Source organism: Aethalodelphis obliquidens, unplaced genomic scaffold (assembly GCF_003676395.1).
Source record: "Aethalodelphis obliquidens isolate GAN/ISIS:26980383/991018 unplaced genomic scaffold, ASM367639v1 scaffold87, whole genome shotgun sequence".
Classification (NCBI taxonomy): Eukaryota; Metazoa; Chordata; class Mammalia; order Artiodactyla; family Delphinidae; genus Aethalodelphis; species Aethalodelphis obliquidens.
In genome coordinates this window covers 3076368-3091409 of record NW_020838031.1, presented here as the reverse complement: position 1 = coordinate 3091409, position 15042 = coordinate 3076368, and the positions used below count along the sequence as shown (strand labels likewise).

Below are 15042 nucleotides of genomic sequence, written 5' to 3'. Positions count from 1 at the left end.
AAGATACGAGTTTAATTTGCACTGTGGGGAGACGACTGAATTCTTTTTTGAATTCAAATTCTCCTAATCTGAATTAGGAGAATTCAAATTTGAATTAATTCAAATTCTCCTAATTTGAATTAGAATTCAAATTTGAATTAATTCAAATTAGAATTCAAATTCTCCTAAGCTGAGCTATTTCTCTAATGTTAATAATGAACAATATTCTGGTTTCTTGCTAGGCACCAGAACCGGTCTGAAGCCCTGCACATGGACGGGCACTTTAATCCTCACGACCATCTAATGAGGTAGGGGCTGTGGTTACCTCCACCTTCTACAAGAGTGTCTTGAGGCACAGAACAGTGAAGCAAATGACCTCAGGTCACACAGCAAGGAAAAGAAAGCGCCGGGCTCCCACCCAGGCAGTCCCACCAGCCTGCCAGGAGTGCGAGCCCACGGGTGACCCAGCAGTAACCAAGACCCCACAAAATAACTCTGCAGTGGGTTATGACCATTATTCATTTTGAAAAGCTGCATGTGGGCTATCAAGGAGAAAAGAAGAGCTATATCTAGGGTGGGTTTTATTTCTTTTTAAAACTAAAAATCATGAAATCCAAAAGGTGAGTCAAGGTGGTTCTCCCCAGCCACAGACCCTGGAATTCCAGCTCCCGGGCCCCCCAGTGTCTCGGTAGTGCAGAGACTGGCATGGTGAACCCGTGGCACAGCTGGGCCCCCAGAGAGCACATCTACTCAGGGTTTCACAGACTCCAATTTACCAAAACTCCTAGGTTCACAGGAGGACACGATCTACATCTGGGTAAGAAGAGTTAAAAGGAAGGGAAAAACTATTGGTACCGCCAAAACCCAGGGGGCCGGATCTCGTGAACTGACGGCAGCGGACCCATTGCCAGGCAAGTTTCTGTTTGTTTAGTTATTTGGGAGGTAGGGAAGCTAGTCTTTATAACCGCATTCTACTTTTGCTTGACTTGGGTCAAAACTTGGATTTTTGAAACAGAGAAATGCAGATATGTTGCCGAGATTTTTTTTTTTAAAGCTCACAGAACTAACGTGTTGGAAATTGGCATTTAGAGTCTGAAAAGCACAATGCTGCAAACCTCCACTGAGTGTCTGGATCCTTGTATGTGCAGCTCTCAGCATCTCTCCTTATGCCTCTGACAGTCAATCCAAGAAATCTATCAATTAGATACCTGTGTCCCATCCTAGCAAGATAAATTATTTCACTAAAACTAAAAGTTAATCAAGCACCAGGCAGTATCGAGGCATCAGGCATCCAAAAATGTCTCAGCAAAGTGACCTGTAGCCAAGGAGCTCGTGGTCAAGTGAGGAACTTGGACGCCAAACAAAGGATTATTGACGTGACGAGTGCTGTAACGGGGCACGTGCAAAGGGCTGTGGGAACGGAAGAGAATGGAGGGAATCATTTGGTCTCGGGCGGTAAGAGAGGTCTCACGTGGAAGTGGCTTTGAAGTCACACCAGAAGGGAAAAGGAGAGCTGGGCAGGTGGCACAGTGCAGGAAGGTCATTCCGGGCAGAGGCCAGAGGCACGGGAACAGGAAGCAGCCCCCCGTGGCTGAGCCGGCAGCAGTAAGGCATCTGGATAGCCAGGCAGCTGGAGCAGGTCGGGAAAGGTCTCAACTGTGAGGATGAGGAATTTGGAGACCGTCCGAGAGAAGCAACCAACCACCCAAGGCTTTACGCCAAGGAATGACGCCATCCCAGCAGTGTTCCCGAAGATAACGCTGCTGGCCACGCGGAGGATGAACGGGGGAAGAGAGACACTGGAGGAAGGTAACTACATCAGGAACCTGTTGCAGGACCCAAGTGCAAGATAAGGCTTTGAACCAGGCAGGGGCCGTGGCCGTGACCGCGAGAGCGGGTTAGCTTGGAGGTGGAGCAGAGGTGGGCAGCAAGGTGGAAGGAGGTGTCGAGGCTGCAGCTCCTCTCAGGAGCTGGATGGATTGTATTAACTCAAATCGACAATTACAGATCGACAGCGAGGCCCGTTAGAGCGGGTTTGGTGGGGAAGACAGTGGCATCAGTCCGGAACCCATCTGGCTCAAAGATTCCACGCATCACCTGGGAACAGAGACCCCCACGCTGGCCCAGCTGCACTGTCTCCCTGGGTGACAAATCGATGGCTGGACTGGGACAGGACAAACAGGGACGGGGCCAGGAACATCAGGCCACAGGTAAGGGATCGAGGGTGAATGAGATCAGCTGCTGGGAATGAACCTGAGCCTCACACTTGCAGGTACTCCTTCCAAATCCTGATGAGATGGGCTCTACTTCCCTGCTTACGTGTACACATGCCACACACACGCGCGCGCATACACATGCACGCATATACACGCACACACATACTCATGCACACACCCCAGAAGGGAAACAGTCTTTCAACAGGACGAGCCAATGGGTCCCCACAAAGCATCTCCGCCCGGGTTTCTCTGGGAACCCTTCGGCGTAGAACACCCCGCCTACTCCCAGGTGTACCCACCCCTCAGATAACTGGGTGGACAGCAACATCATGATGCTAGGACTGACATCTCTACGTCCTGTCCCAATTTCCAAAGCACTTACATTCCCACTTGAACCACAGAACAATCCCGTGTGGTGTTATCGGCTCTAAATAAGGAAACTGAGGGGCTGAGAGGTTTAGCAACCAGAAACAAAGTGTCCCGGCTCTACGTCAGGAGCTCCCACGGCTACAGCACAACGTGAGTGCTGTAAACGCAGAAGCAGCTCTGGTTCGCCGCCAGTTCAGAGCAACACTGTGTTTATATCCCTCTACCCTGTCCACACACCAGCCAGCTGCATCTCCCCTGTCCCTGGCCCCAACCCCGTTTCAAAGCAAAGCTCAGCTGAGCTAACCCTGCATCGCTCAGGCTAGATACTGCGGAGGACCTGCAGCCCAACAGGCAACGAACCTAAGCATCTAAGGGACAGAGAAAATGAGAACAGATTCGAGTTCAAGCTGGAAGAGAAGAGACAGCAGGGAGGCAACATCTTTTTGCAGCCAGCCACCAGAGGAGCTGCCAGCAGGGAGCTGGGCAAGCCCAGAAGTGCTGTTTCCTGCCCTCTGTCCAGAACTAATCTGAGCCGTGACCACCACCAGCCCACAGGCTGGGGAGACACCCACCTCCAGCCGCCTCTGCTGGCCCTGCAGGCAGTGCCACAGTGCCAGCTTGCATTTGCTAAGCAGAGGGTCCCAACGGAGAGCATCCCCCGAGCTGCCGCCCTCCAACCACGAGGGGTCCGGGGCACGGGAGGAGGTGGCATCCGTGTCCAACAAGGGAAGCGTCTCACACTCCAGCCTGGGGCCGCCCCCCGAGGTCTGCGCAGCGTCTGCCAGGCCCGGAGGGGCCTTGAGAGCGAAGGGGGAGGAGAGGACCCGCGGGTGCTCGCGGGCTCCGTCCAAGCTGGCAGCCTTGGCCTCCGTCTCCTCGGGGCTCCGACGCGGGGCCTCGGCCTCTCTGGATGGCGGGCAGCCTTCTGCTTCTCCCCGTTCCCCAGCGGAACCCAGGGAGAGGCGAATGAAACTGAAGCTGGAGGTGAAGACATCCTGAGAGCCGGCAGAGGGGGAGGGGGCCTCGGGGCCACTTCCGCGGCCGCAGCTGGTGCCCCTCACCTCCTCCGGGGACAGACAGCCTTTGGTCCAGACTGCTTCCTGGCGAGGGCTTGGGGCCTCGTGACTGTCCATGGATGGCAGCTCCCCCGGACACCCGGCGTCCCCGGGGCCACACGGCCTGGGGAGCCTCTTGGGCAGGGTGGTACCAGCCCTGGGCTGAGTCCCACGGAGCCCTGGGCTTCCTCTCACGGCCACCAGAGCCAGGCCTCCGTGGCCCACGGAGGTCAGAGCTACGGTTGCTGTGCTCCTGGGAACGGGGCTCCCAACCGAGGGACCTCGCCACTGGCCTCCACACGGCTCGGCCCTGGACTCAGCGTGGTGGGACTCCTCACCGCGCGCCCCTCCCTGGGCCCGGAACAGGGCGCCCACTGGCGGGGAGAGGAACCCGATCCGGGGCCCAGCTGCGCTTCTCATGTAGCCCGGCCTCCGTGCCAGCCGCCTCCTCCGAAAAGACGCTGCCGGTCGTAAGCGATCTTCACTGCCTGGGAAGAAAGAGAAAACAGCACCGTAAACACGCACATCTCCCTGGTTCCGCTGGAACTGCATCTGGAGAACATCCCCGGGTTCAGAGGTCATCCCTCGGGGCATCCGTCAGAGACGCTGGCTCAGTGGTACCCGGGCCAACCTGGTATGAAAACTCTGATTATCCTTGGGAAGCGTCCGCCTAGGATGTGCAGACACAGCACAGCATCCCAGCTCCTCTGCTGAGCCGAACGGCTGGCACTGCTGTGAGTTGTGCCGACACGTCAGCGGGCACATTGCAGGCACAACGTCGGCAGCTCCTCTGAGCCTCCAGCATTCCTGCCCGGTGGTCTCTTACGAGTATCAGCACTTTCACCCTGGAGCGTTCTGGAAGGCAAACGACCTGCAGCCGAATGCCACCGCGCTCCCCCAAATGCGATCCACCTAACACGGCTCCTCTTAACACGTACGTGTGGTTTCATCATCTGAGTTACCCACGTCCCTGCACACCTGCGGACCGTGGAAAGCTGGCAGGGACACAATCTATGCCCATCTATTCATCTCACAGGGAATTACAGGAGGCCCTGCTCGCTGTGCTCTCCAGACCAGGGGCTGTGTTCCCTTCCCAGCTATGCGAGAGGGACAGAAACAGTGAAAATGGCTGATACCTGTCAGAGGCATGATGCTACAGCAGTTGGAGGGCGCAGGCTCTGGCAACTCACTGCCCGGTGCAAACCTGGTTGTGCCACTGCTGGCTGTGTGACCTTCCACAAGTTACTCAGCCTCTCTGTGCCTCAGTTTGCTTATCCGTAAAGTGGAAATATCCACAGTACCTCTCTCCTAGGGCGGTTGTGAGCATTAAACTAAACGAGTTACTAGAGGCAGGCAGCTCAGAACAGTGCCTGGCACTCATAAGTGCGATGAAAGCGTCAGTTACTATTTCAACATTTTAAAGCACCCCGTTACTCATGATGTGTCTTCATCCGCATTAATTTCCTTTGCTCCCTACCAAAGTCATGTGAATCAAGCAGACCGGGAATTATAACTTTCCTTTCATCATTAAGGAAACGGAGGCTCAGAGACATTAAAGCTGCAAGTGGCCGAGTGACCAGGGCCAAAGTCTCCTGACTCAGCCCACGCAGTGCTCTCACTTTGGGGCCCTGCCGCTCCTCAAATGAGACTGGATGGGGAGGGTAAAAGCGGGAGCAGACAGCACGAAGCACAGCCGTACATACACACAGCCTGTGGCAGGAAGCGGAGTACAGCTCCCCGGCGGGTCCACGCATCTCTCCCCACCTCCCAGAACACAGATGCTCCCAGCATCCTCGTCACGGTAAACAGACAGCACTGGGCATCTAGGGTACCACTGTGTTATGATCGTGCCCTGCATTTAAGTTGCTTGATAAATGGTGAATGAACGAATGGATGCATGGATAGATGGAGGGAAGGCAGAATAGATGGATGGATGGATGGATAGATGGATGCATGGACGGACGGACAGACTGGGGCCCATCTGAGCCCCAAACACACGCTCTTTCTGTACCCTTTACCTCAAAGTATATCACTTAGGATGACAACTTGAAATGACAAAAAGTCGGAAGAAAGAATTTTCTTTTTTCTTCATTTATTTTTCTTTTCTTCCATGCAAAGCTGGAATCAGAAAAGGACATATGGAAAATGTATAGAAAATGTACAGAGGGATCATTAATAGGCCAAATTGGACCACTCACTAGGATGGCTACTAGCTACTACTAAACACACACACATACACACACACACAGAGAGAAAATAACAAGTGTTGATAAGAACGTGGAAAAATTGAAACCAGTGCGCACTATAGGTGGGAATATAAAATGGTACAGCTGAAAAGAGTATGAAAATTCCTCAAAAAATTAAAAATAGAATTACTACACGGCCCGGCAATTCCACTGCTTGGTATATACCCAAAAGAATTGAAATCACGTCTCAAAGAGATATTTGTACACCCGTGTTCATTAGTGGCATTATTCACTGTAGACAAATATGGAAGCAACCCAAGTAGCCCTCAATGAATGGATGGAGAAAGCATGGTCTATCCATAGTGGGAAATTACTCAGCCTTACAAAGGAAGGAAATTCTGACACCGGCTACAACATGGGTGAACCTCAATCCTGAGGACAAGATGCTAAGGGAAATAAGCCTGTCACAAAACAACAAATATAGTTTGATTCCGCTTATCTGAGGTCCCTAGAGGAGTCAAATTCATAGACAGAAAGTAGAAGGACGGTTGCCAGGGGCCAGAGGCAGGCAGTGGGCTGGGGGGGCAGGGGGAGTTAGTGTTCAGTGGGGACAGAGCTTCAGTTCGGGGATATGAGAAGGTTCTGTGGATGGATGGTGGTGACAGCTGCACAACGGTGCGAATGTGCTGAATGCCACTGAACTGTACACTTACAAACGGCTAAGAGGGTAATTCTATGTTATACGTACTTTACCACAATAAAAAAAAAAAATTAAATAGACCGAATGGCGTCACCATACTCTCTGGTCCCAAGGAGACCCGTCCTTTCCCTCAGGGCTCTCGCGCCTGCACCAATGGGGCAGTCAGCACAGAGCTGCAGGGGCTCGGGACAGGGCGAAGGGAGGCCTAGAAGGATGAACTCTCCTCTGCCTGGAGAACCGGCAGAACAGCTTTTCAAGAACAAGGAATCCAAAAGAAAGTAGAGAACACTGAACTCTGGCTTCAGTTACCAAAGGCAAACGATCCAGCAATTTCGTATCCTGAGAACGAAGTCCTGTGACATCTATATTGTCTTTTGGCTTAAAGAGACTTTTAACTAATTTTTTCATACAAGTCCAATCACCCAAATAACCCTTCTGAAGTTAAAAAGCAATGCTAAGTGGAAAATAATTTGCTTGAAATTTCATTTCTTTTCAAATGCCTCTGGGCCCTTGGGCCTGAGTAGCCCTTCGTAAAGCCACCCAACTAAGGGTCCGAGGTCCCCCCAGGCCAGGTCCAGCTGCCGTGCCAAGCAGCTCCCCGAGGGGAGCCCGTGTTCCTGGGGGTGGGAGGAGTTTCTGGTAAGATGCTGTCAGGCCACAGCGAGAGGCAGCGGTCGGGAATGGGGGTGGCCCAGCCTCTGAACCCACCTGTGCTCCAGACATGCCCCACTCCGGGTGTGAGCCTTCCAGAAGGCGGCCTCAGAAACAAAGCCTGTCACACACTATCAATCCTCACCCTCCAGAGAGGGCGGAGGAGCTGACAGAGTCGGATCCAGAGGGCACCTCTGGAATGAGCTAGAACGATCAGAAGAAACCCAGATGGGGCACACAGCTGCTCTGAAATCTCTAGGGAAAACCCCCGTTCCCCATAACCAAAGTCCCCCTTTCCACTTTTTTTTAATTTTTATTTTTTGAGGAAGTTTATGATGTCCCTCTGGCCAGAAACCAATTATTACTTATATATCCTGCCTGCAATCTGACCTGAAATCCAAGCCCTGCCTACACACCCGGCATTTGAGAAAGGGTTATGACGCATTCAGAGGAATTCAGAGGAATTCAGAGAGGAAGATTCCTTCCTGACACCTTGCTGCAGTCAGCTCTGGGAACAGAGATTCGAGGGTACAGGAAGTCAATCCTGGCAAGACGAGGGAAGGCCCGGAAACCAGCCGTGCCCTCTGCTCTTTGTAAAACCCAGAGATGGCTCCATTCTGCCCATCTGGCCCCAGAAAGGCTGGGGTGGAGACAAAGCTTCAGGCAACCTACTCCATCCCGTGCAGCCCACGCTCCATAACAGGTTCTAGGGAGGGGAGCGCAGGTGTCTTACTTCCTTCCCATGGCGCAGACCTGCAGGTCCCTGTTTATGTGGGATCCCCACTCCACCCCCATCCAGCCCAGAGAGCTCTGAGACTGAAGGGAAGTGAAAGACAGGGGCTTTGACTAAACCCAGATGTCAAAGAGCTTCCATATACCGTCTGGATAATGTACCCAGGAACGCCTACTTACATAATTTATGGGAAAAGTTGGAGAAAGCCGATGTTACCGGCCAGGTCAGCAAGAATCCTGTCTGCCCTGCCTCTAACGCTCTCCCTCCATCTCTCCAAATCCGCCCCCATCCTCCAGCCCCTTCCCCATCAACTACTTCGTCCAGATCACCCAGCTCCCAGGCCTTCACCACGAGGCCACACCACTCCTCTCCCCAATTTATTAAAACCCAGCACTGTCAGTTATCTTCTTTGCTGTATACAAATTGTCCCCAACTTACACTACTGATAAGCTTCCTGAAGTCCTTACAATTCCCCCCGAAACTCCTAGTATACAGAGAAGGCATCAATATACGTCAGTCAGATCATACTCATTTTTGAATAGGAAATCTCAAATACGCAATTAAAAAAAAATGATACTCGTGAATTTACTCAGAAGATCTTAAAACCAAGCCCCAAAGTTAAAATCTACACAAAATGCTCAGGTGGGCTTGGGCAAGACCCTCAGTGACTCTAAGGCCCCGTGGGGAAAGCACGTCTGCCTCGGGAAGTGTAAACACAGGGGCTCAGAGGCCGCTGCTGGGGACGCAAAAAATAGTCAGAGAAAAGCAAACACACAAACACTTTACGAAATGTGACCTGGGTATAAATGCACAGTGGAAACATGAATGAATTTACTGTTTGCATGGAAGGAATTTTAATCCTGTTTGTCATGGTCGGGGCATACACTTTTATAAAACGTTCAGATGAACCAAAGGTTCTGAGTCATAAAGAAACCACACATCCCTGTGGATTAACTTGTTTTCCAAGAACCAGAACCCAATCAGATACACTAAGCACAAACACCTGCCTGAGCGACTGAGCAACTGAGCGCAAGTTCGCCTTTCCCGGATAGTTCAGAGAGCACCTGGGGATTCGGAAGTACCTTCAGGTCACTGTAATAAGCACCTCGTGAGCAGGACAAGTGCAGGTGCGAAATACATCAAGTTTCACCACGTTTCCCTTTTAACTGTGCGATCCACGTCAACAAAACCGGTCCTGGTTGAACACGGGATGCTGGGTGGGGGTGCAGACAAGGGCAGGACACCGCCCCCGCCCCCAGATTTCTTATGATCCAGCAGGGGATGTAAGTCATGCACAAAACTTGTCGCAGATGGAATGGCTACTCAACCACAGAGGAAGGAGAACTCCATTTGAAGTTAAATGAGTGGCTCCCCTGGTTGGCTCAGTCGATTAACCTGACGTTTCTCTGACCTTCAGCAAAGCAGAGGACTCCCTGAGCCCCAGAGTGTTCCCCAATGTATGTGCCACCCCAAAACTCACCTCCTGGGGTGGAAGGGAAGGATGGGGTGAATGCGGACCAGGCCCGGGGGGTTCAGGATGACTCTGACAACCAACTTGGGCCCGAGAGCTCCCCGTCAGCCGGACCAGAACCTTCTTGCTTGTGAGACCTCCTTCCTTCCATCCCGGGGTCCTTGGCAGGCTCTCCTGCCCCCTCCCTTATCCTTCAGTGGCATCTCCCTCAACCTCTCCCAGGTCTCTGGGACTTCCCTGGCGGTCCAGTGGTTGAGACTCTGCGCTTTCACTGCAGGGCGCACGGGTTCGATCCCAGGTCAGGGAACTAAGATCCCACATGCCTCGGGCAAGCACAGCCAAAAACGATTAATTAATTAATTAATTAGATAAAAACAAAAAACCTCTCCCACGTCTCGCCCCCTCTCGGCATCTGCCTCTCGGAGGACCCAAACCCTGTCCTAGAGGAAGCACGGTGAGTGATCACAGGGGCCCCGCCCTCCTGGGGTTGGCCATCCTGGGGGCGGGGCAGGTGGCAACCACGCAACCACACGGATGAACGCGGACGGGGACAATGACGGACAGATCGGTGGTGGCCAGCCGCAGGGGACAGGGCCCCTGGCTTTGTCAAGCGGGGTCTTGGAGTGGCATTTGGCTGCGACCTGACAGGTGAGTGGGAGGTATAGGGAGGTCCCGGGGGGAGGCTGCTGGGAACAGTCTGAGAGAGGAAGGAACGGGGCTGGGGGGGCCGGTGGGCGACACTGGTGACAGGCAGGGGACAGGACGGAGCCAGACACTGCAGTGCCTGTGGGCTGCATCGGTACTGGGTCTTTGCCCCAAGAGCAATGGGAGGCCTTTGGAGAGAGACAGGATCCCACGTGCAAATTTTAAGAGATCCCTCTGTGGAGAACAGACCAGACGGGAGCAAGAAAGGACACAAGGAGACCAGTCAGGAGGCACCAAACCGAGGGCAAAACCAAGCCTGCGGCACACAGAGGAGAGGGGCCCTCTGCTCCACACACCACACCCACCCCAGGTCTCTTATGTGACAACAAGCAAGGAGCCCACTGTCCTCTGAGCGTTACAGGCACCCCTCCCCCGACAAACATTTAGACACAGAAATACTTCAGGGCCAAATGAGTGATAATATCAATCTTTCTACAAAGAACCCCTTCCAGAAGCATCCTAACTAGTTACCCAGATGCCTACATTTTTGAAAACATCCCTTAGGTCTGCAGTGTCTTTCTTTTTCCTTGTCATCTTCCACTATTACGCTCATATCCATATTAAACATCCCCATACCCAACACAAGCCAGCCCCATCCTCAAGGACCTAAGCCTCCGTCGGGGCTAAAACTAGAAGTCCAACAGGAAGTATGTTTTCAACAGCACCGTCTATGGGCAGGTAGGACCAGGGTGTGTGTGGTGTGTGTGTGTGCGTGCTCGTGGGTGCACACGTGCCTGAGTGTAATAAAAAGGCACGTGCAAGTGTGTGCATGCATACACAAATATTTATAGGAATATAGATATACAGACAGAGACGGGGAATGTCACACAAGGGAGGAGTCCTCCCCGGCCCCTCCCTTCCAAATCTGCCCCCCAAACCAGCCGGTAACCGCCACAGAATCGTGCATCGGGCTTGCCGACATCTCGAATTCACAAGCTGACACTCTCCATCCCCTTGAAAGGCAGGCTGTTCCCCAGACATGATCACTCATCAGCTGCCCTGGGCGACAGAGCCCCCTTACCCTGATCTAGCATCACCGTCATCTTCCAAGCCGCGTGCACTGCAGGTACACACGCCAACAGGTGTGCAGGCTCGGGGCCCCTGTAAGAGCAAAGCTCTGTCTGTTCTCCCGTCAGCCTCCTGGTCACCCAAAGACCAGGAGCTTTGACTCCAGGGCTGCTGACATCACTTATAACAGTCTTGCCGTTGGAAGTGGTGAACTGCGATTTAATTGGCTACAGTGTCAGCCCTGAGTCAATGAAACCGAACAGACTCTTCTGCTTGGAACATAGGACACAACAATGTGCTAAAAGTATGAAGAAAAGCAAAAGTATGATAAACAACAACATAAACTGGTCGGGGGAGGGGGACAGGATGCAGGAGGGATTTCAAGGGTAATATTCCACTTCTCAAGCTGGGTGGTGGTTACATGGGTGCTGACTGTGTTACCATTCTCCAACGGTATATGCAATTATACATATGTAATGTATAATTATACAGCAGACACATATATATAAGTTTTATAACTGTGAGATATTCTATGCCAGTTTTTTAAAGCTGCGGTCCCTGCATGAAGGCAGAAATACCCAGAAGCAGACACAGACCAGGCTGTGAGCAACCCCACACGGGAGGCGGGGGAAGGCTCAGGGAGGAGGTGCCCCTGGAGGTGAACCGAAACGAACAGCAAGTACTCAGGAACGAAGGTATGACAGCATGAAGAAGGAGGTCACGACGGCTGGGAGCAGGCAGGGCGAGGCCACTGGGGAAGAGGGACCAGAAGGTTGTGTGCAGGCCCGGAGGGCTTCCAGGTGGAGGCGGGACGAGGCAGGGCCCTGCGCTGGAGAGAAGAGGGTTGGAAGCTCACCGTGTGCGAGCAGAATAGGCAGGAGAGTGGACAATGCCGTCTAGGGAGGAATTCTGGAAGAAGAGGAGGGCTCGGGAAAGAAAGAACCAGAAGGGACCTAAGGAAGCCACTGGTGATTCCAGGAGGTGTTGGGTGAGGGACATGCAGCCCCTGTGTCCAGCCCCGCTCACGGTCACCACCATCCTCGGCTCCGGCTCTGCAGTTGAAACACTGAAACTTTGGATCCATGGTTCTCAAACAAGGCTGCACTTTAGAGTCACTTTGAAAGGTCATCTTTTAAACGTTCCACAGTCCAGGCCACACCCCAGGCGGATGACATCACACAGGTGGGGAGGGAGACTCAGACCTGGGTCCTGGGGACGCTCCCCTGATGACTCCACGGCAGCAGGGCTGGGAGCCTCTGCTTGAGGGGGAGTCCTGTGTAACCTCCCAGCACACTTGGAATTCAAGCCCATCATAAACTTAACATTCACAGCACTGCAGACCGTGTCTCTCTGCAGAATCTTCCTCTCTTGTTTCTTGAACTGCTACGTGTGGACAAAGTCGGCTCTGTATGTAAAACTTGTCCCCATACGTCTGTTCTAAATCTTCTCCCCACACAGGGTTTCCGCTTTCGATCAGACAATGGGAGCCCTGGGTCCCACGACGTGACCGCCCATGCCAAAGAGGCGTGAGGCCGGCGGCTGCCGGGCAATGTCTCACTTCCCCAGCCTGCAGTCTCCTGACTCAGGGCCCAAACGCAGCTCAACGTTCAGCCCACGTTGGTGTTTAAGGGTCACGACCCACACATGCAACATACAGTGTGGGATCCTGGACTGGATACAGGAACAACAAAAGGAGATTGGTGGGTGAAACTCGAATAAACTCTGTCGTTTAGTTCATTGTACCAATGTTAAGTTTTTAGTTTGAATGACCCTACCATGACCCTACCATGATTTTATGTATATATAAAGCTTTTAGCATGGGGAAGCTGGATGAAGGGAACTCTGTATTATCTTTACAACTTTTCTATAAATCTATAAGTATTCCAAAATAAAAAGTTTATTTAAAAAGCACACACACACACACACACACACACACACACGATTCATGGACCTGTATTCTGCAGCAGGAAACGGTATGGGCTCTGGAGACATTACCTGAGTGTAAGACTTAGCTCTGCCACTTCTGAGTGAGTGTTGTTGGGTTACTTGCCTCTCTGCTGCTCGCATTGTCTCGTCTGTCACCTGGGACTCCACCTCATGGCATTGCTGGGAGGGTAGAGCAGGTTATGAATTTGTCTACCGTGCCTGGCACAGAGCAACCATTCAAAAACTATCTTTATTTGCAATTCAGGCATAGAGCAAAGACAAGAGTATCACCCTAAACTAAGGCACCTGGACATGGCCACCTGTAGGCGGAGTTCAAGGCAAAGCCAAACCCGAGCGGCCTCAGCTCTGACTGTAAGCTGTTTTCTGTCCTGAGGAGGCTGCTGGGGGCCAACATGCCCACACACACACACACACACACACACACACACACACGGCATACACACACACGACACACACACACACGGCATACACACACACACGGCATACACACACGGCACACACACAGCATACACACACACACGGCATACACACACACACACGGCATACACACACACGGCATACACACACACACGGCATACACACACACGGCATACACACAGCATACACACACACACGGCATACACACACACACGGCATACACACAGCATACACACACACACGGCATACACACACACGGCATACACACACACACACACACAGCATCCAGTGTGGTGTCTCTGGACACTCAACCCATGCTCTATTGTTGGCCAATACCTGCCCAACTCTCTGATCCAGTTTCCTGAGTTGTTTTCTTTCCTGTTTACCCCCGGATCTCCTTCCTCCACTTGAAACAGGTAGTTGAGGAATTTAGCAGTTAGAGACTCACAAACCCCGTGAAAGGGCTCTGAAATCACTGAGCAGCCTCTCGCCACGGCGCTATTAATTCTCATAAACGATTGTCTTTTTCTTCCCATGTAAAGTGCTACTCAAAATCTGATCAGCAGCTGAACTCCCTCAAGAGTGCTGTTAACTGCAGATGGGTGTCTCTAATGAATTTTTTAACTGCTGCCCTAATAAAATATGGATGAACCAGAAGGAGCCCTCTCTGTAGCTGTTATTTCAAAACAACTTAAGTTTCTGCTCTTATTTTTGCAGCAAAGAGCTGCAAGCTCTCACATCCACCCTAACAAAAGAGAGCTTTGCTCAGGCTAGTCATCTCTAAAGTTCACAGTTACCTTCTTAATGCCGTATATTTTATGCATGGGCTTATTTTCAAAGCCTTCTACATGCCCCGCTTTGCATGCCAAATTTGAGATGTGTTTATTAAAAGATGATCTTAAGTTGTCAGTACTTCACACATAAGTAGTGCCCTAGGGACTAGACTGTCTTTCAAGGAAGTCCCTGCTTGGCACTAAATTTTTATAATACTCAGAATTTAAGCCCACATCAAAGGTTTGTGCCACTTTAAATGCCTGCCCTTAAAAATGATACAATTATCGCATCGCAAATGTCTGCTCTATGATCCTACTAGAAAACAAGAGGAAATTTGGGGGGTTTTTTTCTACATTCCAATATCGGACCTTGGTGCACTGGTGCGAAGAAATAAGACAGAAACTGGCATTAAATAATTCCTAGGTTATAAAGATGCTCTAAGCAGCTATGAGCACGGGGGTGGGTACTGAGGGTGACCTGTCACTTAACTGGTCTCAGATGTAAGGAAACATTTTATAACAGAATATGATTGTCTTTTGTCTACACTTGAGGATTCTTCCTTCATAAAACTTTTCCGGTCTCACTTCAGATTGAGATACTATATATAGCTTCCAAGTTTTAAGAGGTCATCTCTCCATCCAGAAAGCTCAAATCTTTCCGATGGATTCAAACACCATTAGTGTTTTGAGTTGATGAAAACTAGGCATAGGCTGGACTGGAGTTAACCTTTGCACCACCTACAAAGAAGGGGTTTGTTGAAACAGTCCTGCTTTCTGGAAGATGACAGTGGGGGAATACTTAGGATGTTTAAGAGAGCAAACTGTTTTCAAG

General features: G+C 51.5%; 1 protein-coding gene across 1 annotated transcript in view; it reads right to left on the bottom strand.

The window, feature by feature from the left end:
- The window catches only part of DISC1 (DISC1 scaffold protein), a 349681-nt gene that overhangs the window by 291174 nt on the left and 43465 nt on the right, over positions 1–15042 (bottom strand). The window contains exon 2 of the mRNA XM_027094035.1: positions 3137–4107. Within this exon, the coding sequence (XP_026949836.1) occupies positions 3137–4107 (971 nt within the window). The remainder of the gene's footprint in view (positions 1–3136; positions 4108–15042) is intronic.